The following is a 27114-nucleotide window of genomic DNA, read 5'->3' on the forward strand; positions in this document are numbered from 1 at the left end:
GCAGCAGAACACTAGTCCTGATTGGGCTTGTGTAATTTTGCTTTCTACCAAACAATCCTTATTTAGCCAAGTTGACAATCAAGAGCAATTTTTGTTTCCCTAATAGTCCCAAACAGAGAGGACTAAGGAGGCTGTTTCCTGAAAAATGTATTTTATTTATGAGTTGATTTTTCTTATGATTTATAAGGCTGCCTAATCATAAATGACTCAAGCAGCAAAAATAGGTTTAAAAAGATCCAAATGTTAAATAACAAAACTAAATAACAATAAAATTTCAGCTCTCCAAGGATTTTATTTTCCCTGCTGTCGTGATGAGGGAATCTACCATTCTTCTTTTCTTCAACAAGCCAGTTCTATAAGCAATCTTCCAAAACAAAAAAGATTTGACTGAATAGAAATAATGGGACATTGTAGTTTTTAACTCATTAAATGAGGGAAGTCTGTACAACCTATGAATTACCATAAAATTCCACAAGAAAAAAGACCTCCATTCACTCTGATTTAAATTTTTTTACCTAAACGTTTTGGTAAATGTTTAGCTTTACCACTTTGATGATTAAAGGATTCCTATCGTAAGTTTATTTGCTGAATTTGAATATGACATAATTTTTCACATTTTAAAAAATGCTTGAAACAATTAAAGAACTTTGCCAGAACAGTCTGTACGGGTAGAGGACAATGAGGACAATGGCTTGGATCTTGCTTCTAAAGGGTTAGGCTTATGCCAATTAAGATCCATTTATTGTATAGCTGGACTGAGACAGTGCTTTATTCCTGCTGCCAGGAGAGTCTAAAGATTACTTTGGATAGAAATCAACAGCATCTGACTCATCAATACCTTTCTCCGAAGAATTTGAACAAAGAAAACAAGGTAACCATTTTTTAAATTGAATTATTTTAAACCAAAATGGAATAAGCATCGCAAAAGAAAACAACTCAAAGCAAGCTAATTGAGGAATTCAATGTAACTATTTAAACAGAGATTGAAAGAACAGAGAAAAATTTTCATTGCACTCAACGAACATTTGAACAACCCATTTATTTGATCTATCTATCCCATCAATCCACACCCCCCAACCTCCATGCATATGTGCCTTTCTTTCAGATAATCTGAACCAATGGTGTGTTGCTACCGGTTCGCACCGGAATGGGTGAACTGATAGTGGCGGCGGGAGGCTCCGTCCACCCACCTGGATGCTTCTGCACATACGTAGAAGCTTCTGTGCATGTGCAGAAGTACCGTGCGTGAGCGTGAGCATGCAGGCACAAGCGAACCAGTAGCGATGGGATTTGGAACTCGCTCCTGATCTGCACATATATTGCAAGGTACCCAAAACAAACATTAAGCTTTGTGTTGGTGTATCTTCCTATGCATTAGGAATTCACCACACACAGATTTTGGAAAGGGAGGCAGCAATAAACTCATATTGAAAACTCCCGAAGTTTGTGAAATCCAGGGCATTTTTTTAAAAAATGAGGAAATAATAAGGAAGGATACATATTGGTAGGCTATGTTGTAATATCCAATGGGATCAGTGAGTCAGAGTATAATAGACTGCAATAAAAATGTAAAAGGAAAACTCTTCTCCTAAGGTTTAATAATTCATATGTAGTGATATAGATCTTTATTATAAAACAAACACAATCGGAATAAAGTCTAGAAAATAGAAAATAAAGTCTAGAAAGTAGACCATAACCTACTACTAGATAAAGTAGAAAAATGTGGGTTAGACAGCATCACCACCAGATGGATTCGTAACTTTTTTTTTTTTTTTGCATTTATATCCCGCCCTTCTCCGAAGACTCAAGGCGGCTTACACTATGTCAAGCAATAGTCTTCATCCATTTGTATACTATATACAAAGTCAACTTATTGCCCCCCAACAATCTGGGTCCTCATTTTACCTACCTTATAAAGGATGGAAGGCTGAGTCAACCTTGGGCCTGGTTGGCTGACCAACCGCACTCAATGTGTAGTCCTCAATGGAACTACATCCACATGGAGGGAAGTATGCAGTGGAGTACCCCAAGGCTCTGTTTTAGGCCCAGTACTCTTCAACATCTTCATCAATGACTTGGACAAGGGGATAGATGGGGAACTCATCAAATTTGCAGATGACACCAAGCTGGCAGGAATAGCCAACACTTCAGAAGATAGGCTCAAGATACAGAAGGATCTTGCCAGACTTGAACATTGGGCGCTATCTAACAAAATGAAATTCAACAGTGAAAAAAGTAAGGTTCTACATAAAGGCAAAAAAAATAATAATGCACAGGTATCGTATATGTGGTACCTTGCTCAATAGTAGTAACTGTGAGAGGGATCTTGGAGTCCTAGTGGACAACCATTTGGATATGAGCCAGCAGTGTGCAGCAGCTGCCAAAAAAGCCAACACAGTTCTGGGCTGCATAAACAGAGGGATAGAATCAAGATCACGTGAAGTGTTAATACCACTTTATAATGTCTTGGTAAGGCCACACTTGGAATACTGCATTCAGTTTTAGTCGCCACGATGTAAAAAAGATATTGAGACTCTAGAAAGAGTGCAGAGAAGAGCAACAAAGATTATTAGGGGACTGGAGACTAAAACATATGAAGAATCATTGCAGGAACTGGGTATGTCTAGTTTAATGAAAAGAAGGACTAGGGGAAACATGATAGCAGTGTTCCAATGTCCCAGGGGCTGCCACAAAGAAGAGGGAGTCAAGCTATTCTCCAAAGCACCTGAAGGCAGGACAAGAAGCAATGGGTGGAAACTAATCAAGGAAAGAAGCAACTTAGAACTAAGGAGAAATTTCCTGACAGAACAATCAATAAATGGAATAACTTGCCTGCAGAAGCTTTAATTGCTCCAACACTGGAAATTTTTAAGAAAATGTTGGATAGCCATTTGTCTGAAATGGTGTAGTGTTTCCTGCCTGGGCAAGGGTTGGACTAGAAGACCTCCAAGGTCCCTTCCAACTCTGTTATTATGAAAATGTATAAAGCTAAATGTGTTATTATATCTGGAAAATATTTTCAGAAAATTAATTATGTACAAAATTTCCATGGGGTTCTTCAATTCTGAGAATATCTTTACAGAAAAATCAATTATCAATTAAATATTTTCTGATTTTGGAAATTTTGGATCTAAATATACTAAATATTTCTGGAAGCAATTCTATCAATTAGAAAGACATGGAATGGAATGTCTAATAAAGATGTGACCCTTTTTCCCATGCCAAATTGACTATGAGGAAATCCTTTAAAAATTGGGAGAAAGATGATGGTATGGAAAAATTGGATGAAAGCAGAGATATTGATTTTAGACCAACTAATAGGTGAAGATGAATTTTTAACATATTCCATGTTAAGAGATAAATATTATTATCAGATATAACCCAGTGACAATATTTACTAATACTAATTAATAATCTTGTTTGGACCAGCAGTTTTTTCTGCTTTGGTTAATAACAGAGATACTAGAGCAACTTGTTAAATCCTTCAAAACTAAAACAAACAAAAAAAGACTATTAGTTTTTATAGATATTTGTTATAAATAAATCAATTTGACATTCAGATGTTAAGAAATAAGTGGAATAAAAAATTAAGAGGTTCCTATGTTGCTTAGACAATGGGAGGATGTCTTAACCTCTATAGCAAAATATCAATGGATCTCAAATTATGATTTATGCAACAAAAACTAGTATTTAGTATTTATTGGATTTCCATTATATTTGTGCAGTAAAGGACAAAAGCATTTTGTTGGAGACGCAATAAGGAAAATGCTTATTTAAAATACATTTTGGGAGAGACGAAGAGACAGAGAAGAGGAGGTCAACTTATTTTCCAAAGCCCCAGAGGGCAAGACAATAAACAATGGATGGAAACTAACTGAGGAGAGAAGCAACTTGGAATTAAGGAGAAACTTCCCAACAGTGAGAAAAATTAACCAATGGAACAGCATGCCTTCAAGTTGTGGGAGCTTCATCATTGGAAATTTTTAAGAAGAGACTGGACAGTCACTTGTCTGAAATGGTATAGGTTCTCCTGCTTGAGCAGGGGGTTGGACTAGAAGACCTCCAACGTCCCTTCCAGCTCTATTCTGAATTGAATAGAAAGCAGTGGTTTATATAAATAGGATTGAGTGACAAAAAGTAAAATTTTCAGAGGATAATATTCTTCTGAATTATAATATCAAGCTCAATACATGGAACTTGACAATCTGACAATGTAAATTAAGATTCTTTGTGCCATTACTATGATTAAAAGAGTATTATTGTAGTGTTGGAAAGAAAAATGTATGACTCCATTTATTCAATGGATTGAAGACCTGATTGCATTTGCTACTTTTCAATTATTTGTTTATTCAACTTCTATAGCTGCCCACCTCAGTCAATGACTCTGGGTGGCTTACAATTCAAAAACATGTAGTACAATTAAAACAATAAACATGTTTTAAAACAATAAAAACTATTTAATTGCATCTGAAAGCATACCAGTAACCCATGCAGTTCATGCAGTAGTGATATTACATGTGTCGTGTATCTGGCACCATTTACTATCCGCGAGCTGCATTCTGTACCAGTTGAAGTTTCGAAATGCTTTTCAGGGGGAGCTCTGAGTAGAGCATGGTGCAGTACTCTTAACAAGAGGTTGTAAGGGCATGAGTCACTGTGAGCAGGGTCTCCTGGTTTAGGAATGGGTGCAACTGGTGCACCACCCAAAGGTGTATAAAGGCTCTCCGAGGCATGGCTGCTACCTTCTCTCCAAGCAGGACCTGCAAGTCTAGGAAGACCCATAGATTGCGCGTGTGTTTGTCCCAACCAAAAACAAAGATGGAAAAAACTGGTCTCTGGAGGGTCCAAATATCCATAGCCACTCTGTCTGGCTAGGGTTGAGTCAGAGCCTGTTTCAGCCCATCCAATCCCCAACAGCCTCCAGACACAGGGGTAGGACATCCACGACATGTATTACTTAAATATGAGACAGCACAGCAGTGTGCTGCACCAGCCAAAAAAGCTAATACAATGCTTGGTTGCATAAACAGAGGCACAGAGTCAGTATCACATGAAGTATTGGTACCACTTTAAAAAACCTTAGTAAGACCACACCTCGATTATAGAATCCAGGTTTGGCCACCAAATTATAAAAAAGATATTGAGAGTTGGGGAAAAGTGCAGATAAGAGCAACTAGGGTGATTAAGGGTTTGGAGACTAAAACATATGAAGAATGGTTGCAGAAATTGGAGATGGCTACTCTAGCGAAAAGAAGTACTAGGGGTGACATGATAGCAGTGTTTCAGTATCTGAGGGGCTACCACAAAGAAGAGGGGGTCTACTTATTTTCCATACCACCAGAAGGGAAGGGAAGAAATGGATGGAAACTAATCAAGAAGAGAAGCAACCTCGAGTTAAGGAGAAAAGTCCTAATTGTGAAGAAGGACAATTAACCAGTGGAGCAGCTTGCTTTCGAAGGCTGTGGGTAATTCATCACTGTAGCTTTTTAAAAAGAGACTGGACAGCCACTTGTCTGAAATGGCAAAGGGTCTCCTGCTTGAGCAGGGGTTGGATGAGAAGACCTCCAAGATACCTTCCAATTCTATTCTGTAACTAGCATCACTTTAAGAGGCCTGAGGTAGAGATATAAAGCTGGGTGTCATCTGCATACTGATGATATCTCACCCACAAACCAACAAATCACCTCACTCAGTGGCTTCATGTAAATATTAATAGAAGAGGAGAGAGAACTAAAACCCTGAGGCATCCTACACAGTAGGGCCTGGGGCTGGACCATTCTCTCCCTCTATCAACACCAACTGGAACCAGCCTGGAGAAAGGAAGACAATCAGCACAATACAGTACTACATACACCCAATTCCCAAAATCAGCCCAGAAGAATATTATGATCAATGATATCAAACACCGCTGAAAGGGCAAGAAGAGCCAGGATGGATGCCACTCCTGCCAGAGGTAATCCATGAGTGCGATCAGTGCTGTCTCAGTCTCAAACCCAGGTCTAAACCCAAACTGAAAGTAGGCTAGATAATCTGCTTCATACAATGTTCTCTGAAGGGGCTATGCAACCATTCTCTCCACCACTAGAAAGGGAACATTGGAGACTGAATGAAAGCTTATATAGACAAGTATAATGCAAAATTGTTGACTTTGTATATAAATATACAAATAGGATGAAGACTATTGCTAACATAGTGTAAGCCGCCCTGAGTCTTCGGAGAAGGGCGGGATATAAATGCAAATTTAAAAAAATGGGACTTATTTATACAGAATACAGTATGTTAAAAAGATAATATCACAAATGTATTAGAAATATATGCATATTTGAATAATATTTGTATTAGATAAGTATATATAAAATTATAAGTGTTGTTGTCTTTTCTTTACGGAAATTTGGTGGGATGAAATCCACAAATGGAATATAAAGCTAGAGGGATTTAAGAAGAGGTAGGGTTGCACTATATATAAGAAATAACTAAATTTCTACAGAAATAGAGTAGAACAATTATGAAAACCATCTTGAATGCATTTGGGTCAATATAAAAGGAGAAAAAATGACAGTGCCAGAGGGGTATACTATAGGCCACCCAACCAAATAGAGGAAATAGTTGAACTTTTTGCTAGTCAGTTAACTAAGGTATGTAGGAAGCACATCACAATAGCAACGGAGGACTTTTTAGCTATCCCAACATCAACTGGGAGACAAATTCTCCACTAAATGGAGGATTAAACAGGTTCCTGACAAACCTAGCAGACAACTTTCATCTCCCAAAAAGTAGAGAAGGGAACTAGGGAGTCAGCCATATTATACTTCTTTATGGATGGAAACTAATCAAGGAGAGAAGAAACCTAAGGAGAAATTTCCTGGCAGTTAGAACAATTAATCAGTGGAACAACTTGCTTCCAGAAGTTGTGAATGCTCCAGCACTGGATGTTTTTAAGAAAAAATTGGACAACCATTTGTCTGAAATGATATAGGGCTTCCTGTCTGAGCAGGGAGCTGGATTAGAAAACTCCAAAGTGCCTTCCAACTCTGTTATTCTTCCTCATATTTCTTTTGCTTCTTTTGTTAAAGCATTTTAATGTCTCCTCCCCCCCACATTTCTGACAATATATCTACCATCATTCTATTTTTGTGTGTTGTTTTCTTTTTTTATTATTAATTAAGAAGCAATAAAATAAACTAAATGTACTAATGGTCAAGAAGTTCAGGAAGCTTGCTAGAAAAGGAACAATGGAACTGATGTGGAAAAAATGTAACTAAAGATCAGGACAGTGAACAGGAAAGGTATGAAATAGGAGAACTACACGGGAAATGATGGGAAAACAGAGGAAAACAATGATTAGCACTAAGTTTGGAAGCATTAAGTTGGTGAGAAAGAGAGAGAAAAATAGTGCCTAGATGGGAAGCCAAGTAGAATAGAATAGAATAGAATTTTATTGGCCAAGTGTGATTGGACACACAAGGAATTTGTCTTGGTGCAGATGCTCTCAGTGTACATAAAAGAAAAGATACGTTCATCAAGGTACATCAGAATCTATAAGCAAATGTCCATGAAACAAATAGTTGAGTAATAAATGTTGGAATATTGATTGAAGAAAAACTTCCTGCAAAGTTAAGACTGGCATGGAATGAAGAAACTTTTCAGTATATAAAAATTTTATCACTGTCCCATTATCACAGTATCCATTTCTGCAAATATCTGACCTTTTTTTTTTCTCTTTTCAAAGGTCTTTTGGGGGCCTGGAACTGGAACCCAAGAAGAGAGCTGGCAAAAGGAAGAATATTTTGCAAAAATCCCAAGGAAGCAAGGTGAGTTGTAATATTTGTGCCTGGTTCAAAAACTACACCAGCTGCAAAAATTATTCCACATCTTACATTCTTTTTATCTGTACTGCATTTTTAAATCTTGCTTTGTTTTATTATGAGCTGCTCAAATCAGTTTGAAGATGAGTGGTACCTGAATCAAATAAACTAAATAGCATTGAATTGAACTGAGTTGAACTGAATTAGGTCAACCCTTCATCCATCAAAGTTACTACTCTTGGGCCTTTATAAAATGGGCCTTTTGGGATGGTTGACAAGTTAAGCTTTCTTTTAGATTATCTGCACAAATTTCAGGGTAAACACACCAAACAGTACGCTTTGTACTGGAACAGTTGCCAAAGGCCTTTTTTTAAAACATTGGCACTTCTTCAAGTACAAATAACTAACAATTTAAGTCCATGATATTGGATGAAACTGAAGACTTTGAATTCTAAATACTAAAGACAAAAATGAATTTCTTCTGAAAAAACATAAACAGGGAAAAATAGTTCAATTATGGTTTATAAATGAAGAATCCTAGCCAATGATCTAATTCCTTTTGGATTTCATTAATTAACCAAAAAACATAACAGGCCTTTGCAGAATTCATTGTGCTATTGAGAACGAAAATATTATACAGAAAAGGCATCCCACAAATAAGTTACTGCTTTGTCTCCATTAGCAATTTTGACTGCACTGATTGGAATATTTTTGAAGATACCTCTGCAGACCTGGATGAACTCACAGATACTGTAATACATGTCAGCTTCTGTGAAGACCTATGTGTACCGACAAGGAACTTGCGAATATACAGTAACAACAAAACTTGGTTCACAGCTAAACTTAAGCAGCTACGTCGTTCCAAAGAAGAAGCCTACAGAAAAGGCGATAAAATGCTGTACAATCAGGCCAGAAATTTATTAACAAGGGCGATCAGAGCAGCAAAAAGAGAAAAGCTAAAGAATCAGTTCTCAACAAATGAGCCAGCAAACATATGGAAAACTCTTAAAAATATCACTGGCTATGGCAAACCTCCTTCCCAGGCTGAAGGAAATCAACAACTGGCAGATGACCTGAACGTGTTTTACTGCAGGTTTGAAAGGAAACTACAGCCACCTATCTCCACAACCCCCATCTCAAGCCTCCTACAACTGACCCCTTCCCATTGGGTTCACAACCCCTAGTGATCACAGAAAAGAAAAGTACAAGATCTATTTCACAGACAAAAGCCAGGAAAAGCTCCAGGCCCAAACAAGATAACTCCTTTTTGCTTAAAAGTCTGTGTTGACCAATTGGCTCCCATCTTCACCCATATCTTCAATAAATCACTAGAGATGTGCTATGTTCCTTCTTGTTTCAAATGCTCTACTATCATCCCAGTGCCGAAGAAGCCCACCATCAAGGAACTGAATGACCACAGACCAGTTGCTCTAACATCTGTAGTCATGAAAACCTTTGAAAGGCTAGTGCTGTCCCACTTGAAAACCATCACAGATCCACTGTTAGACCTCTTGCAATTTGCATACCAAGCAAATAGATCAACAGATGATGCTGTTAATATGGCTCTGCACTACATCCTACAACATCTTGAATCTCCAAAGACCTATGCAAGGGTCCTCTTTGTAGACTTTAGTTCAGCACAGGGGACCCCCAAGGCTGTGTGCTCTCCCGACTCTTCTTCTCTCTGTATACCAATGACTGCATCTCTAACGATCCATCTGTTAAATTACTGAAGTTCACAGATGACACAACAGTGATCGGTCTCATTCGAGACAATGATGAATCAGCATACAGACGGAAAGTTGAACGACTAGCCCAGGGGTGTCCAAACTTTTTTTGGTGAGGGCCAAATACAGAAAAATAAGCAAAGGCCCGGGCCACACCATTGAACGGGGGGGGGTGTCTAAATTTTTTCGTACCAGTTCTGTGGGCGTGGCTTATTTTGGGGTGTGGCTTGGTGGTCATGTGACTGGTGGGCGTGGCTAACTGCTCATGTGACTGGGTGGGCATGGCTAACTGCTCATGTGACTGGGTGGGCATGGCTAACTGCTCATGTGACTGAGTGGATGTGGCTATGGGCATAGAAAGGGGTGTCCAAACTTGGTCTCTTTAAGACTTGTGGACTTCAACTCCCAGAGTCCCTCAGCCAGCAAAGCAAAGCTGGCTGAGGAACTCTGGGAATTGAAGTCCACAAGTCTTAACGAGACCAAGTTTGGACACCCCTGATCTTGGCTTTTGTTTTGTATTTGGTATGAACTTGAAACTCCCTTCGTTATTCCCTGCCCAAGGGGTGGAGGCGCGAGGAGCCTCGCCAGGCGGCCCGAGGAAGGCGAGGGTAGAACTGCTGGGGTTGGGCACGGCCAGCAGCCTCTTTCCAGCTCGCTGCCGCCTCCTCCGCCCCCTCCCTTTGTTATTCCCTGCCCAAGGGGTGGAGGCGCGAGGAGCCTCGCCAGGCGGCCTGAGGAAGGCGAGGGTAGAACTGCTGGGGTCGGGCACGGCCAGCAGCCTCTTTCCCGCTCGCCGCCTCCTCCGCCCCTTCCCTTCATTATTCCCCACCCATGGGGAGGAGCTGCGAGCCTCGCAGCGAACCACCGGGCAAGCACCGGGAGGCGGCCGAAAAGGGCCATATTCAGTTATACTTTCAGAATTTGCTGCGGGCCAATAAAAACTGACCCGCGGGCCGCAGTTGGCCCGCGGGCCGTAGTTTGGACACCCCTGGACTAGCCTCTTGGTGCGAATGGAACAATCTGGAACTGAAAACACTCAAAACCGTAGAAATGGTGGTAGACTTTAGGAGAAACCCTTCCATACTTCCACCTCTCACAATACTAGGCAACACAGTATCAACAGTAGAAACCTTCAAATTTCTAGGTTCTACCATATTGCAAGATCTAAAATGGACAGCTAATATCAAAAACATCATCAAAAAAGGACAACAACTGCGCCAACTCAGAAAGCTCAAACTGCCCAAGGAGCTGCTGATCCAGTTCTACAGAGGAATTATTGAGTCTATCTTCTGCACCTCTATAACTGTCTGGTTTGGTTCTGCAACCCAACAAGACAGACACAGACTTCAGAGGATAATTAGAACTGCAGAAAAAACAATTGCTACCAACCTGCCTTCCATTGAGGACCTGTATACTGCACGAATCAAAAAGAGGCCTGTGAAAATATTTACAGATCCCTCACATCCTGGGCATAAACTGTTTCAGCTCCTACCCTCAAAACAACACTATAGAGCACTGCACACCAGAACAACTAGACACAAGAACAGTTTTTCCCAAACGCTATCACTTGCTAAACAAATAATTCCCTCAACACTGTCCAACTAGTTACTAAATCTGCACTACTATTAATCTTCTCATTGTTCCCATCACCCATCTCCTTCCACTTATGACTGTAACTTTGTTGCTTGTGTCCTTAAGATTTATACTGATATTGTTTCCTGATTGCTTATTTGTACCCTATGACTATCCTTAAATGTTGTATCATTAAGTGTTAAATTTGTACCCTATGACTATCATTAATTGTTGTACCTTGATGAAGGTATCTTTTCTTTTATGTACACTGAGAGCATATGCACCAAGACAAATTCCTTGTGTGTCCAATCACACTTGGTCGATAAAAAATTCTATTCTATTTAACTATGTTTGCCTACTTGTTAAGTTCTATAGATGTTATTGCATATACCATTGATGGCGAACCTATGGCACGTGTGCTACAGGTAGCACGCAGAGCCATTTCTGCGGGTACATGAGCCATTGCCTTAGAACAGCTTCACCATATATGCGTGTGCGCCTCCCACTATCCAGCTGATTTTTAGGTTTCTGCCACGCATGCAGGAAACGCGTGTGCCTGCCCATGCTGCCCCTCCCCTCCCAGGAGCCTCCAAGTGGCCGGTTTTGGATGCCAAGTAAGTACAGGGCTCACGTGGGGGTGAAAAACAGACCTACTGGAAGTCTGGAAATGGGCTGTTTCCAGCCTCCTGAGGCTTCAGAGAGGCCGCTAGGCCAAACTCGGCTGTGTGTGGGGGGGTCGCGCACGCATGCACGGGGGAATGGGGAGCATGGGGGTCACACGCACATGCGCAGGGGGCAGGGAAGTGTGGGTAGGAGATTGTGCAGTAGGGGGCGTGGCGTGTGTGGGAGGCATTGCATTATGGGTATGGGCACACGCACACACATTTGGCACCCGAGGAAAAAAAGGTTAGCTATCACTGGCATATACTATTCTTAACTTAAGAATACTTTTAAAAAAGTATTCTTCCAGTATATTTAAAATAACCACTGGTAGCTTAAGCTGAAGTTGAAACTACAAGCTGCTTTTGAATTTCCCAATGTCCAAAGGAGAAATGTGCAGATAATATGCAAGTTGTAACCAAATGTAGAGTCTATATAGAGTCTAAAAGGTCAAAAGCCAGGACTTTTCTACAGTTTTCTTAAATGTATTAAAGAGACAAAAAAGAATCCTAAAAAAAAGAGAAAATATATATAAGTAAAAGGAAGGAAAAAATATCAAGGAACATGACAATTTCCCAAAAGGGAAGGCATGTTGGTTTCATCTCTTTTCTTATACTGAAAATTACAAGACGGTTTCAAACATTACTACTTGGAAAAAATGCACTGTGTTAAAAATAAATGGTAGAGCTGGCAGGATGCCCAGATTCTCTGCCTTGAGAATAACCAAAATATAAACAAAAAAGAGTATGGGGGAAAAAAAATCCAGATGTAGAGACTTTTAAGTGGAGGCTTTTACTACAGAACTGCAGGCAAACTCAAACTTCTCCCACAGAAGATCCCATGGAATGAAACTCGTTCACCAACAGTTTTTAAAGATAGGATAAAAGTTTAGAGTTGGTTTTGGTGAGATTGGCAGTTATATAAATTAGATAAATAAATATTAACATCCCTCTATCTGTTATTTTCTCATTTGTTCTGTTTTTATACTTTTTTTCTATGTCTCTATAATTAATATTGATAGGGGTTTGCTTGTATTTTGTTTTAGCTTTATTGTAAATTGCCCAGAGTCACTTTTGTTGAAAGGGACAGCTATGTAAATTAAATAAATAAAATAAACACTGTCAAATCTGTGAATCTGATATTTATTATTAACATAAAACGTGACTGGAAAATGCATGATGTATTCATCTATCAAGACTTAGAGCTTTTTTAGGATTCTTTTTTGTCTCTTTAATACATTTAAGAAAACTGTAGAAAAGTCCTGGCTTTTGACCTTTTAGACTCTACATAGACTCTACATTTGGTTACAACTTGCATATTATCTGCACATTTCTGGTTTTTCTGAAATTTGTTTAGTAAAATCAGGATAATTTGATATTTTGCTTTGATTAAAACCCCATTTGTGATATAACTTTACTGATTCCTGGCAAAATATATGTAAAATCTTATCTGTGATAGGAGGAATTTTACAATAATAATACTGAAACTAGTTCTAATCTTTTTCTTGTTGGAAGAATTTTAATCCCTTTTTACTTACTTATTTTAAAGTCCACTAAAATTCTACTCATTTAGTTTCTTCATCAAATATTCTATATTAGTTTTGGGGAGGTCTTACAAAAACGGAACTAAATCATCAGCAAATGCTCTCAATTTATAAACCTCCTTTTTTATATTTATACCTGTAATTTTTTCATCTTGTCTAATATCCCTATTCCAAACTTCCAACACCATATAAATGGCAGAGGAGATAAGGGACATCCTTGTCTCATATCCTTTTGAATTTCACATGGTTTAGTTAAATTTCCATTAATAATAATCTTTGCTTGTTTTGACCCTTGAATAAATTTCTCTCCAAGTCCTTATCTTCCAAATCTTTAAACACAAAAACCCAATTTAAGTTGTCAAAGGCCTTCTCTGCATCCAAAAATATTAAAACTGCCTGTTTCTCATTATATTGTAAGCATCAATAATGTTCAAAACAGTCCTCACATTGTCTCTTGCCTGTCTTTTGATAAAAAGGCAGATTAATCTTCATGAATGTATGTCTGTAAAACCTTTTTCAATCTTTCTGCTAAAATTGCAGCAAAACGTTTATATACATTATTTAATAATGACATTAATCTATGGTTTTTATCTTGACATCTTGCCCCTTCTTTGGTAATAATGCAATATTAGCTTCTTGCCAGTTTTGAAGCATGTTTGCTCCCTGTAATATTCCATTCATTATATCCTTTAGTGGCTGAAGAAGTTGATCCACAAAGCATTTATAATATTGCCTTGTAAGGCCATCTGGACCTGGACCTTTACCTGGTTTCATTTTTTAAAGTTTCTGATATTTCAAAAGTAGTTATTAGATTATTTATAAGTTGTCTCTGAACTTGTGAAAGTTTAGGTAAGTGTTGTCTTTGCAGATATTGGTCTATTTTATGCATATCGAGTTCCTGTTTCTTGTACAGATTAGAGTAAAAGTTGTGAAAGGATTTTTTTAAATAAGATCATTGTATTTATTACATTGTCACCATAAATTTTCTCAATCGTTCTCTTTCCTCTTTCCTTTCTTAATTTAGATGCCAGCCGTCTTCCTGGTTTATTTGCAAATTCAAAATATATTTGTTTTACTTAATTCAATTTAGTTTCTATTTCTGGAACTGTTAACACAGACAATTGTTGATGTAACAATTTAATCTGATGTACATTTTTAGAGTCCATAGGTGTCTTTTGAAATTGAATTTCTTTCTTTCTAATTTCATCCAAGATCTTTTGCGTCTTTTCCTGGGATTTCTTCTTCTCTAGACAATTATATTGTATAAAATAGTCTCTTTTAATTGCTTTACTAGCATCCCAAACAATCATTAAATTTGTCCCTTTAGCTGGGTTATTATCAAAGTATTCATTAGATTTCTTTTTATGGTCCTTTACAGTCATTTGTATTTTGTAAAATAGGAATATTATGATTGAGTTGTATAATTGTTTCCTGGGCAAACATTCATTCTTCATTGCGAGACTTTTTTCTTGCACCTGTTTTAAATCACATTTAAACTCTGCTAGTTCTTACTGGATTGGCTTCAAGACTTATACCTGAGCCAGAATCTCTTAACAAATTGGTAGAAGAATCCTCCTCCATCATCATTCCCAGCCTGGCAGCTGAAATTAAGCGAACTGTGGGATGTTTGGGTCTAACTGCCGTTCCTGTTCCTTGTTAAAGGCAAAATAGGTTTTATTTATCCAGATCAAAGTCTTTGTCCGTACAGTCTGATAATTCAAAGTCTGAAAAACTTTTATCAGGAAAGGAGTGAGAGATGTGCACTGACAGCAGCATCTCAAATCTTTCTTTGAAATATCACACAACCCATGCACAGGGGTAATTATATACAGAAGAAAATAAGAAAATCTTCTATGTTCAGAAAATATATTTACTAGCCCAGAGAAAAGTTAAATAACTTTTAAAGTTATTTAAAAGGAATAATAAAGGAAATGGGAATCACTGGATGCAAACTTGCCCCAAAACAGAAGAAGATAACAAAAGTTGCAAGAAGAAAATTGCTTTACAATTTAATTGAGAAATTGAGAATGGCAGTGCATTTGAATTCAGCAAAACGAATTCTGATAAGAAATAATTGTGAGAAAAGTCAATGTTCTAGATGCCTGAAATTGTATTAATGTTGCTTCCTCTGACACATAAACACAAATATGTACTGAGGTATTTTGTAAACATAAGACACAGTTCTATACCTGTGACAAATGTAGCAATCATTGACAATAATATTGCCTTTCTTACCATGTTAATCTGACACCAAAAAAGAGGACAACCATTTTCCATAGCAGGAAAGATAATTCCCACTTCATCTGTGTTGGAACACCATCCAATTACATATGCAAATAAATTCTGGTTTAGTCGTTTTGTGCTGCAGCCTTCCTTTGGAACCTTTTTTGTTGAAGCATATCCACTTTGAGTGGAACAAATAAAATTTTATCCTGGGAGGATAAGATTGTCTCCCATTGAATTCTCAATGTTGCTATTGTGATATTAGAATTATGTTCATGTATTCTCCTGTACAGTGACTGTTGGAACGAGCAGGCTAGAAACTCAGATTTCTAAAGACTTCAAATCCTTTTTATTTTATGTCTGTGTATAGTTTAAATGTTTAGATTTTTCAATTCTGACAACTGATTATCTTGTAGATAAGAAAAATACATAACCAATATTTTAAATAAGATGTTTATTGGAATCCCACAGTAAAATATTTTTGCCTCCTATATAATCTTGCTTGTCAGTTAAGATCTGGGAAAGGAAAGACATTTTTCTGTGGGATCCTGGCTGTAAATTCTCTCTTATGCTCTCACAGAATTCTTTAAAAATTTGAAGTTGAAACAAACCCTTCTTAAACAATTCAACGACTTGTAGTAGCTAATATATAGATGATATCATGGTATAGTATCAGAATATACTTTTACTGGCTAAACTAGCAAAAGGAGCAAATTATGGTTCAAGTTGAAAATAAGTAATAATATCATTACATTTAGACACGGGGCAGAGATCCAGAGTCTTGCAAGAGACTATATGAGCCCCAGAGGCAGGCAAAAAAAAAATGTATTGAAGAAAGGACTGAATTAGCCACGTATTTTAAAAACTCTCCCAAACGTGAATGACAATCATCTGAACCATTCCAGAGGTTTCCTGGAATAAAATGGGTCTTTTTGCTTGTTTTTAAAATACCTATTCAGTGTTCCTGAGACTAATAAATAGCTGCATATTACATTAGCTATTAAACTAGAATTAACCTAGGAAGACAAAATTAAGATTAATGAGTCGCCTCATACCATAAGACTTGGATAGGAATTCCCCAATACTTTCCTTATTATTCTCCTTTACCATAGGAGTGTCAAACTCATGTCATCATGGCGGCGTCACGTGACATATTGGGACTTTCCCCCTCCTTTGCTAAACCAGGCATGGGTGTGGCCAGCGCATGGCGCATCCGGCCCATGGGCCAGGAGTTTGACAGCCCTGCCATAGAAGGACTCTGAGCAACTTCCATTCCCCTCTTACAATATCAAAGATAAATATCAGAATAAACAGCATGCAATTATAAAACCTTCAGCATTGAGGAAAATTAAGCATCAAGCAAACACACAAACAAAAAAAGGCTACATATAATAGTTCCACTCCAGGGCTCACTTAAGAAGCCATATGTTAATGGGAGTTTGTCTATCTTGGGAAAAATGCTGTTCCAAAGACGAAGTGATTAAAATTGAAAAAGCTGTATTATTCCATGGCCCCTGGAGATGACAATGACTAAGAGAAGAGAACCAGAGACAGCTTACCCTTTCTGATACCACCAAATATTGATTGCAGAAAATATACTACCGAATACTTTCTGATACTACCAAATATTGATTGCACAAAATATGACTTCTGCAACAGAGTTATTAACACTTGGAACACACTACCTGATTCTGTGGTCTCTTCTCAAAATCCGAAAAGCTTTAACCAAAAACTGTCTACTATTGACTTCACCCCATTCCTAAAAGGACTATAAGGGGCGTGCATAAGAGCACAAAAGTGCCTACTGTTCCTGTCCTATTGTTTCCTTTCATTTATAAAATTAATATAGTTATTGCATAATTTTGCTCATATATATGCTTATATGATATGTAGTTATTTTATGTTGATGCTTGTGTATATTGTTGTGACAAAATAAAAAAAAATGGAGAGAAACCACAGGGAGAATTTGGTCCTGTGGATATCCAGATCCTTTAAACATGAGAACTAGCATTTTCAATCACATCCAACTAATATCAAGTGGGGCTCTTAAAGTAGAAAGATTATATAAGGGGACTTTGATACTTCCATCACTATTTGAGAAACTGTACCAGGGTTCTCCAATCTTGGTCACTTTAAGACTTGTGATATATCACGATATATAACTGGGCATCATTCACATGCTGATGATGTAAATACAAGCCATCCAGGGCTGAAATTTGACTTGAAAAGGTTTAGATAATCTATTTCCTCCAGGAGATGGATGTAGATGCATTCACACACGAAGCTATGCGTAACATTAAGTTTGACAGAACATAAATTGGGGAAATTATAAACTTATTTACATACTAGATCATGGCACCCTCGTTGCATAGCATTCTTGCCATATGGCATTTTTCAAGGATTTGCATGTTAACTTGCATGTTTAAGGAAGCAGCCTTAAACAATCAACATTTGTCTGAGCCATGACTATTTTCCCATTCTGCATTAGAAAAATATTACTACCCACCCATTAAATAAATATTGCCTTCTTCCCAATCAGTAATTTAATAATCTTTCAGATGCTCCTAGGATTTTCTGAATATAAAGAGAAACAGAGGTGACCTCTACTTACATGAAACCCCAAGCAACCTTGGTGGTGGCGGTGGAGGTGGCGGTGGCGGTAATGGAGGTGGTCTGCATTGGCAGATATGCTGGCAATTATCTGTAGCTTTCTCTACTAGAGGCTTAGCGCATGACTTCTGGAGTTCGCCCTGAGTAATCTGCAAAGAATGAACAAGCATTCAATTGATTATCTCTCTTCAATACTTGAACAATCAGCTCCATGTCTAATAAGCTTAGTCAGCAATTCGTTTTTTATGTTTGTATACATGATGGCGCCCTCAAACACAGTATGTGAAACTTCTTTTAACTTCAAATAGTAGTTTCCTGTTTGTGGGGACACAGAATTCAGCATCCTTTTCATTTCTTTCTAAACTCTTCATTGTGTTCTCAACAATGCATTGTGTCTCTCGTTGCTTTTTTACTTTCTAGAATACAAGAAGTGAATTTGAAACTGGGTAAATGGAGGGCATAGTCCTCTGATCTGAATCAGAATGGGGTTTGTGGTGGGAAATAGATGGTAACCATTTGTCTCCCCTACAGCCCCAGTCTGGGTCAAGCTTTTTGCATTTGCCACTGGAAAAAAAACAGTTACTTTCTGTATGGCTTCATATTCCCAGTTTGGCCATATATCTTCTGTTGTCTTACTTTTTTGCTCTAAAATAGTTTCCCCCCCCATTTTTTTTTACAACTAGTCCTTGATTTATGACCACCATTGAGGCCAAAATTTCTTTTGCTAAGTAGCTGCCCCATTTTACAACATAACTTACCACAATTATTAAGTGAATCACTGCAGTAAAGTTAGTAACATGGTTGCTAAGCAAATCTGCCTTCCCCATTGACTTTGCTTGGCAGAAGGTCATAAAAGGTGATCACATCACCCTGGGATGCTGCAGCGGTTGTGTGAAAAAATGGTCATAAGTAATTCCACTGTAACATCAAACAGTCACTAAACACATGGTCGTTAAGTCGAGGACCATCAGTATGTCTTTTTATTCTCAGGTTTGCCATTCTAAAATCCGATAATATCTACTACCTTTGAATCTTTCCTTAAAGACCATTATGTTTTTTAATTTAATTCCATTTCCCTCATCCTGAAGTACAGCCAAGGCATTTGTGAACACTCATTGGATTCAAATACAATGCAAATCTATGCTTTATATAAACAGCTAATAAGAACAACTCCAAAATAAGAACCTGGCTGATTTAAACTCTAGTAGGCCACTATGGGAAGCTGAAAGGATCCCAGCAGTGCCTGTTCAGGATTTCACAGTCCCTGTATTTTCAGAGGTCACTGGATCAAACACAAAGAACAAGGAATTCTTCCATGCAGGGAATTCTTCCCTGATCAGGAATCAGGGAATTGAACTGTCATGGTCTCTTGTGAGATATAGAATGTTGAACCATGTTGAGTAGTCACAGATTCATACAATTCATAAAATCGTGGCACTGGATTGGGTAATTAGACCATCAAATTTAATCTTCCGATATAAGGAGTAATTCAAATTAAAAATTCCCAGACCATTGGCTTGACTCATCTGCTGAAGTGTGTATTATTTTTGGCCTGGAAGTTGCTGAAATAAGGAATGGAATGTATGGAAGTTGTGGGAGTGCTAGGCTATGCACATTGCTACCAACCTGCCTTCCATTGAGGACCTGTATACTGCATAAGCCAAAAAGAGGGCTATGAAAATATTTACAGACCCCTCACATCCTGGACATAAACTGTTTCAACTCCTATCCTCAAAACGACACTACAGAGCACTGCACACCAGAACAACTAGACACAAGGATAGTTTTTTCCTGAACGCCATCACTCTGCTAAACAAATAATTCCCTCAACACTGTCAAACTATTTACTAAATCTGCACTACTATTAATCTTCTCAACATTCCCATCATTTCCTTCCACTTATGACTGTAACTTTGTTGCTTGTATCCTTACAATTTATATTGATATTGATTTATTTCCTGTACCCTATGACTATCATTACGTGTTATATCTTATGATTCTTGATGAATGTATCTTTTCTTTTATGTACACTGAGATCATATACATCAAGACAAATTCCAATCACGCTTGGGCAATAAAAAATCTGTTCTGTTCTGTTCTGTTCTGTTCTGTTCTGTTCTGTTCTGTTCTGTTCTGTTCTATTCTATTCTATTCTATTCTATTCTATTCTATTCTATTCTATTCTATTCTATTCTATTCTATTCTATTCTATTCTATTCTTGTTGTGACTCCGGCCCCGAGCCTGTCCTCATGGAGGAGGGTGACTGGGAGTGAGGGAGAGGAGCCGACAAGGCCTCCCTCTCCAGGTCCCTCCTTTCTGGCAACGCCGCAGGTGCCAGCAGAAGGCCAGGAAGAAGGTGTGTCGGAGCTCCCACAGATAGAGGACAAGGAGGATCAATCCTGGATTGATCCTAGGCAGTGTAGAAAAGAGAAGCGTGCACAACAGAGGAAGAGATGTGGCAGGCCCAGAGAGTGCTGAGTCACTGAGCCACACCCCACAGGGGATAAAAGCGGGTGGAGTTGCTCCATAGCCCCTTGTGACGGACAAAACTGCAAGCGTGAACTTCAACTTGGTTGTTTCTGAGTTAAGGCCTGGACTGTGTGAAGGAATTATTCTGTGAGCTCTTGGCTGCCTCGGCAACGGACACGTGGACTCCCGTCTCTGCCAAGTGATTAGGAACTTGGCAAGCATTTGCACTGTACTTGCCAAGACTTTCATCCACCAAGTAAATTCAGGTTGGTTGCAAAATAAAGGACTGTTAGACGCTCACTCCTGCCTGAGGTGGGGAGGGGGACAGAACTATTCTATTCTATTCTATTCTATTCTATTCTATTCTATTCTATTCTATTCTATTCTATTCTATTCTATTCTATTCTATTCTATTCTATGAATATTGAAAGTATTATAGAGGCTTTCTATTAGCTATTGAACAAGTAGTCCTGCATATGGTGTATACGGTTTGAAACAATCAAGACCAGGATTGCACCTCTATAACTGTCTGGTTCGGTTCTGCAACCCAAGAAGAAAAACACAGACTTCAGAGGATAATTAGAACTGCAGAAAAAATAATTGCTACCAACCTGCCTTCCATTGAGGACCTGTATACTGCACGAATCAAGAAGAGGGCCGTGAAAATATTTGCAGATCCCTTGCATCCTGGACATAAACTGTTTCAACTCCTACCCTCAAAACGACGCTATAGAGCACTGCACACCAGAACAACTAGACACAAGAACAGTTTTTTCCCGAAGGCCATCACTCTGCTAAACAAATAATTCCCTCAACACTGTCAGACTATTTACTGAATCTGCACTACTATTAATCGTTTCATAGTTCCCATCACCAATCTCTTTCCACTTATGACTGTATGACTATAACTTGTTGCTGGCAATCCTTATGATTTATATTGATATATTGATCATCAATTGTGTTATAAATGTTGTACCTTGATGAACGTATCTTTTCTTTTATGTACACTGAGAGCATATGCACCAAGACAAATTCCTTGTGTGTCCAATCACACTTGGCCAATAAAAAAATTCTATTCTATTCTATTCTAGCTGACCTACCCTGACCTACCCTGATATACACAGGTAGTCACTCCAATTGGAACCAGGATTATCATTGCTCAGCAATGCAATTGTAAAGCACAATGCCATGTGACTGCATTGCTTACTGACACCAATCCTGGCAGTTCTGGTTGCTGTTGTAGCCCCAAAATATGGGAAGAGTCGGGAGTCCCAGAACCCATATGCAGCCATGGCATTCGATAAAGTGGCAGGACTTACCAGAGGAACTTGCAACCTTACTTGCTGGCTTCCCTATTGACTTTGGTTGTGAGAAGCTGATAGGGAAGGTCACAAATGATCATCTGACCATGGCTCCCTGCAACGTCATAATCACAAGTTACACACTCAAGCGCCTGGATTGCAACCACAGAGGTTCCACAATGGTCAGAACTGATCATATGTCCATTTTTCCCCCCACTGCTTTTGAAACGATTTCTGTGTCAACGTTTTGACTGACGAACCCAACCAAGTCAGCACTCCAAGACAATCAGATCATTTCGGCTCGCATGAAAGCAATTCATGGGCCGCGGTGTGGCTCAGGCTGTAAGAAGCCTGTTATTAAAACACAGCTGCCTGCAATTACTGCAGGTTCTAGTCCCACCAGGTCCAAGGTTGACTCAGTCTTCCATCCTTTATAAGGTAGGTAAAATGAGGACCCAGATTGTTGGGGGGGCAATAAGTTGACTTTGTAAATATACAAATAGAATGAGACTATTGCCTTACACACTGTAAGCCGCCCTGAGTCTTCGGAGAAGGGCGGGATATAAATGTAAAACAAAAAAAACCCCCAAAAAATCTTAGAGAAATCTGATTGTCTCAGAGTACTGACTTGGTTGGGTTCGTCAGTCGGAACCTTGACATTCTGAATAAATGAATGTGAGTTGAGGACTCATTACAAGTAGCCCTAGACTTACAACCACAATGGAGGCCAACATTTCTAAGCAACACATTTGTTAAGTGAATTTTCCCCCATTTTATGACCTTTCTTGCCATAGTTGTTAAGTGAATAACTTCAGTTCTTAAGTTAACGACACAGTTGTTAAACGAATCGGGATTTTCCCTTGACTTTGTCAGAAGGTCTCAAAAGGAGATCACATGACCCTGGGAAACTGCAAACATCATAAATATGAGTCAGTTGCCAAGGGTCTGAATTTTGATTACTGACCTTGGATCTGCTGCAATAGTCAAAAGTCACTTTTTTCAATGCTGTTGTAACTTTGAATGGTCATGAAATGAATTGTTGTAAGTCGAGGACCACCTGTATACCTAAAAAATACCTAATCAATATGTAATCAATAAACTAACTCTTGAATTTTTAACAAAAATATCATGAAAAATGAACCACCTACAGATAAATTGATAAATATTTCATGGTAGTTTGGCTAAGAATTGGAGGGTCTGCTTATTCACGGATGGGCTTATCCACACGTATGTAGGGATATATGGGTACCTTTAAAATATATATATATATACTAGCAAGTAAGCCTATCTGTGGATATGCCAAAACCATCTTTTGGAATGTATTTTGGCATCTAAAATTCTTGGCTTATCCACAAGTATATACAATGTTTAAAAAATACATTTTAATGTATATAAAAATTAGCTGCAGGCCCTATTTTAAAGACAGAAGAGTTGCTTCTTAGTCAGCACTATTTCTCCTAAACAATACTTGTTGTAGCACATTCATATATCACCTAAAAAGAAATGAAAAATGCTTTCCTCGTATTATTTTATAGTATATGTTTTCACCAATAAATTAACCAAAATTCACACCATGAATCAATTGACATTTTATAAGTCAGATCACAAATTTATGACAGAACTCCAGAATATATTCCTATACAGCCTTAATTTTATTTTGCTTGTTTGTACGTACTGTATATATTTGCATATATAAATAATATATTCACAAGACATACAGCTGATTAGTGTTGATTTCATTGCTGATAGGCTTATTTACCCTTTCTAGGTACACAGCTCTCTCCAAACTCACAGCCAATAACACATTAGAAGGATACCACTCTGAGAAGGCTGTTGTCAATCATCACTCTTGGGAAAAGGCAATGACAACACAAAGAGAGCCACAATGGGCATACAACTTTCAGCCTTGCTTCCTGAAAGTGAGGCAAGAAGCATGATGCACGTTCATAAAATCTCTGAAAACGGATCTTAATTGCATTGCAGGGAGTAAAACTCATTAAATTGAAATAAAATACTTTTGAATCAACATGACTAGGATTATGTGAGGATCATTGCAATCAATATCTAAAGCAGTTCATGAAAATCTGCTAAAGTTTATGTTTTCCAAAATACTATGATTAGCATGTTATTAAACTGAAGTGTGAAACTAATGCATGTCTCAATAGGAAATTAGACACACACATGTATCAACTCCATTTAGCCCAAAATCAGAAAACAGGAAGAATGATATTAGCAATTATTTTCACAGTTATTTTATTTAGCTCATCATATGTTTACTAACCCCTTCATGGATCACTGCCTTGTCAAGGCAAAGGGGCTTGCGCAGTGCAATGAAGCTATGAGCTATGCCATGCAGGGCCACCCAAGATGCACAGGTTATAGCAGAGAGCTCTGACAAAACGTGACCCATTGGAGAAGGAAATGGCAATCCACTTCAGTATTTTTGCCATGAAAACCACATGGACAAAAAAAAGGCAAAAAGATATGACGCTGGAAGATGAGCCCTTCAAGGGCTACTGGGGAAGAGCAGAGGGCTAGTACTAGTAGAGCCTGAAAGAGTGAAGTGACTGGGTCAAAGTCGAAAGGATACTCGGCTGTGGATGTATCTGGTGGTGAAAGGAAAGTCCAATGCTGTAAAGATCTATACTCCATAGGTACCTGGAATGTAAGATCCATGAATCAAGGCATACTTTAAAGGGGCTCCGGAGGATGATAGAGGATAGGAAGGCCTAGAGGAACGAGGTCCATGGGGTCATGATGGGTCGGACAACTAACAACAACAAATGATTACTATATAATATTAATCTGTTGTAAAGGAATCATTGTGATTTCTTTGATTTCATTCTAACAGCAACAAAATTATACATACAGCTGTACATTCCTCTATTCAAGGAGGAGGGAAAAAAAGAGAAAAAAAACCACCTAAGAAATCTATCAGTACACTGTCACAATGCAAATCATCACATGGCCAGATGAAGGAATTTAAAGTATTTTTCCTTTGATCCCTTGGAGGTAGCATTTTATATCTTAAGTACCTGAGGGAAAGTAGGCAATTTTTTTAATGGCAGGCTTAGCTGAACAACAAAGAAACTTGAAACTCTACATGTAAGAAATCTTCAGTGCTTTAAAACTGCATGTTGAAACCTATTACTAAACTTAGAGAAACCAAATTTATTCATAAAGAGTGTGCCAGCCCTTCTCTTAAGGTAAATAAAAAAAGCCATTTCATTAGGGAGCCCTCCAGAACGCTGAAGGATTGTTTGAATACCGCTAATGCTATTCATGTCTTAAGCAGAATTTAAAAAAAAACAGGAACCAACCACATAACCCATCTCAGGTATTTTATGGCTAATTTTAACCATACCTCAGTATTATACCTAAACAATGCTCATTTACAGCAAAGAATCACATCAAACTACACATAAAATTATAGGTGTAGTAGAGACCATTATAGAAGAAAGAAGGCAAGCTAAGTAGCATAACCCAAAAGCAAATAGTCACTCTCCAATGGTGTGTAGTAACAACTCTCCAATGGTATGTAGACCAGTGTTTCTCAACCTCAGCAACTTTAACATGTATGAACTTGTAGGAGTTGTTCCATACATCTGGAAGCTGCTGAGGTTGAGAAACACAGATGTAGAGAACCTGGTGACAGCTGTTAAGAGCAATAGGGTCTTCGGCTTAAGGAAATACTAAATCATATTGGAAGAAGCAGCTGTCTCACCAACTGTTTCAAAAGGACCTCCAGTTTCAGCTCTGGTTATGGAGGCCACATCTTACTTGTATAGATTCTGGCTTTTTTCTCCTTATTGACATTCCAGCTTGAGAAGCCACCTCTATTCGCTGACTGGATAATCCGTTGATTCAAAGCCAAGTAACATAGAAGGCTAGGGAAGTTTCTTAATATAAGCCTGATAAAGATAGCCCAGCATCACATTTCTTGTCTTTCTCTTTTTATTCCAACATCTACAGTCTCCTTCCAACTCCAACACTTTCTTCTTCACATCAACATAGTCTTTAAACTCAGCAAACACTGGGTCTGCAACCATACATTCCCTGCACAAGGATTTTCCCTTTTCTACTATAGGCTTATTCTACAATGGATAATCCTACCTTCTCTCTAAAAAAGTGTGAAAGAGTAGATATCCTGCATAAATATTTTGTTAGCTCCTGCTTAAAACCTGCAATGAAAACAATGCGCATCTATTGTAACTTGTTCCATTGCTAAGTGGCAATTCAATTGCAAACTGCTTTCTGAAATTTAAACCTATTATTCTTTGCTCTGCACTCTGAAACAAAAGAGAAAACATTGATATGAGTATCTGTTCTATACAAAATATTACTGACATACTTTAAGATACTTGATAATACACTTACGTTATTTGGATTTAAATCTTCTGTACAATTTTGCATGGCCAAATATTTAATTGGACATACTGTGAAGCTCCAAATCCTACTCCCCCCCCCCACCTGGGCTGTTAAGATTAGTATTTATCATTTCCCCCCCTCCCCCAAACAGAGAAGTTTGGGGGAGGGGGAATGTTTGATTTTTTTTTTAAAGGTTGAAATAGGTGTACATTTTGACTAGACTCTTTTTGCCCTATCTCTTATCCAACTCCTATAAATAAAAAAAAATAATGAATTAAAAATCTTTACTCTACATCTTTGGTGATGCCATCACTTCAGAATCATGTCCCCTACAAACAATGCAGACTGAAAAAAGTACAACACATATAAAAAGTTTCTTCACTCTTAATGCAGGAAGCTGGGAGGACAAATCCAAGGCCTGATTTTCCTCCCTAAAAGCAGTCTTTTCTTCTTACCTTGGTGGAGGAAATCCATATGATCCTACACTCTACGCTGCGCAAACTATAAAATGTAGCCCCAGTGATAGAATACATTAAAAAAATAACTGTTTTAAATATTTTTAGTGAAGTAGATGGTAAATATTTTAAAGTAAATGAGGCATTCCTAATTCACATACTTATTGTCATATAATTCAGAAAAATGAAGAAAACAAAACCACATATTATCTTTTTATAAATAAAAAAAAATTTTAAAGGTCAGAGCACTACTGTCTATTATAATCATCTATGACAAGCAGAGATTTGGACAATAACTAGGTTTTCTGAGATGTTTTTAGATTAAAGTTGCAAAGGAATAAACATTCTAGCAGAGATGGCGAACCTTTTAGAGATCAAGT

General features: G+C 38.0%; 1 protein-coding gene and 1 long non-coding RNA gene across 2 annotated transcripts in view; one reads left to right on the top strand and one right to left on the bottom strand.

The window, feature by feature from the left end:
* The window catches only part of PRIMA1 (proline rich membrane anchor 1), a 79507-nt gene that overhangs the window by 39303 nt on the left and 13090 nt on the right, over nt 1-27114 (bottom strand). Inside the window, exon 3 of the mRNA XM_058162616.1 lies at nt 18142-18289. Coding sequence (XP_058018599.1) covers nt 18142-18289 — 148 coding nt within the window. The remainder of the gene's footprint in view (nt 1-18141; nt 18290-27114) is intronic.
* Nucleotides 4946-9673, top strand: LOC131187875 (uncharacterized). The gene is made up of 3 exons (XR_009152647.1): nt 4946-7524; nt 7730-7811; nt 8488-9673. It is a non-coding gene; the product is annotated as an uncharacterized LOC131187875 (long non-coding RNA).

The sequence above is a fragment of the Ahaetulla prasina genome, chromosome 1 (assembly GCF_028640845.1).
Source record: "Ahaetulla prasina isolate Xishuangbanna chromosome 1, ASM2864084v1, whole genome shotgun sequence".
Classification (NCBI taxonomy): Eukaryota; Metazoa; Chordata; class Lepidosauria; order Squamata; family Colubridae; genus Ahaetulla; species Ahaetulla prasina.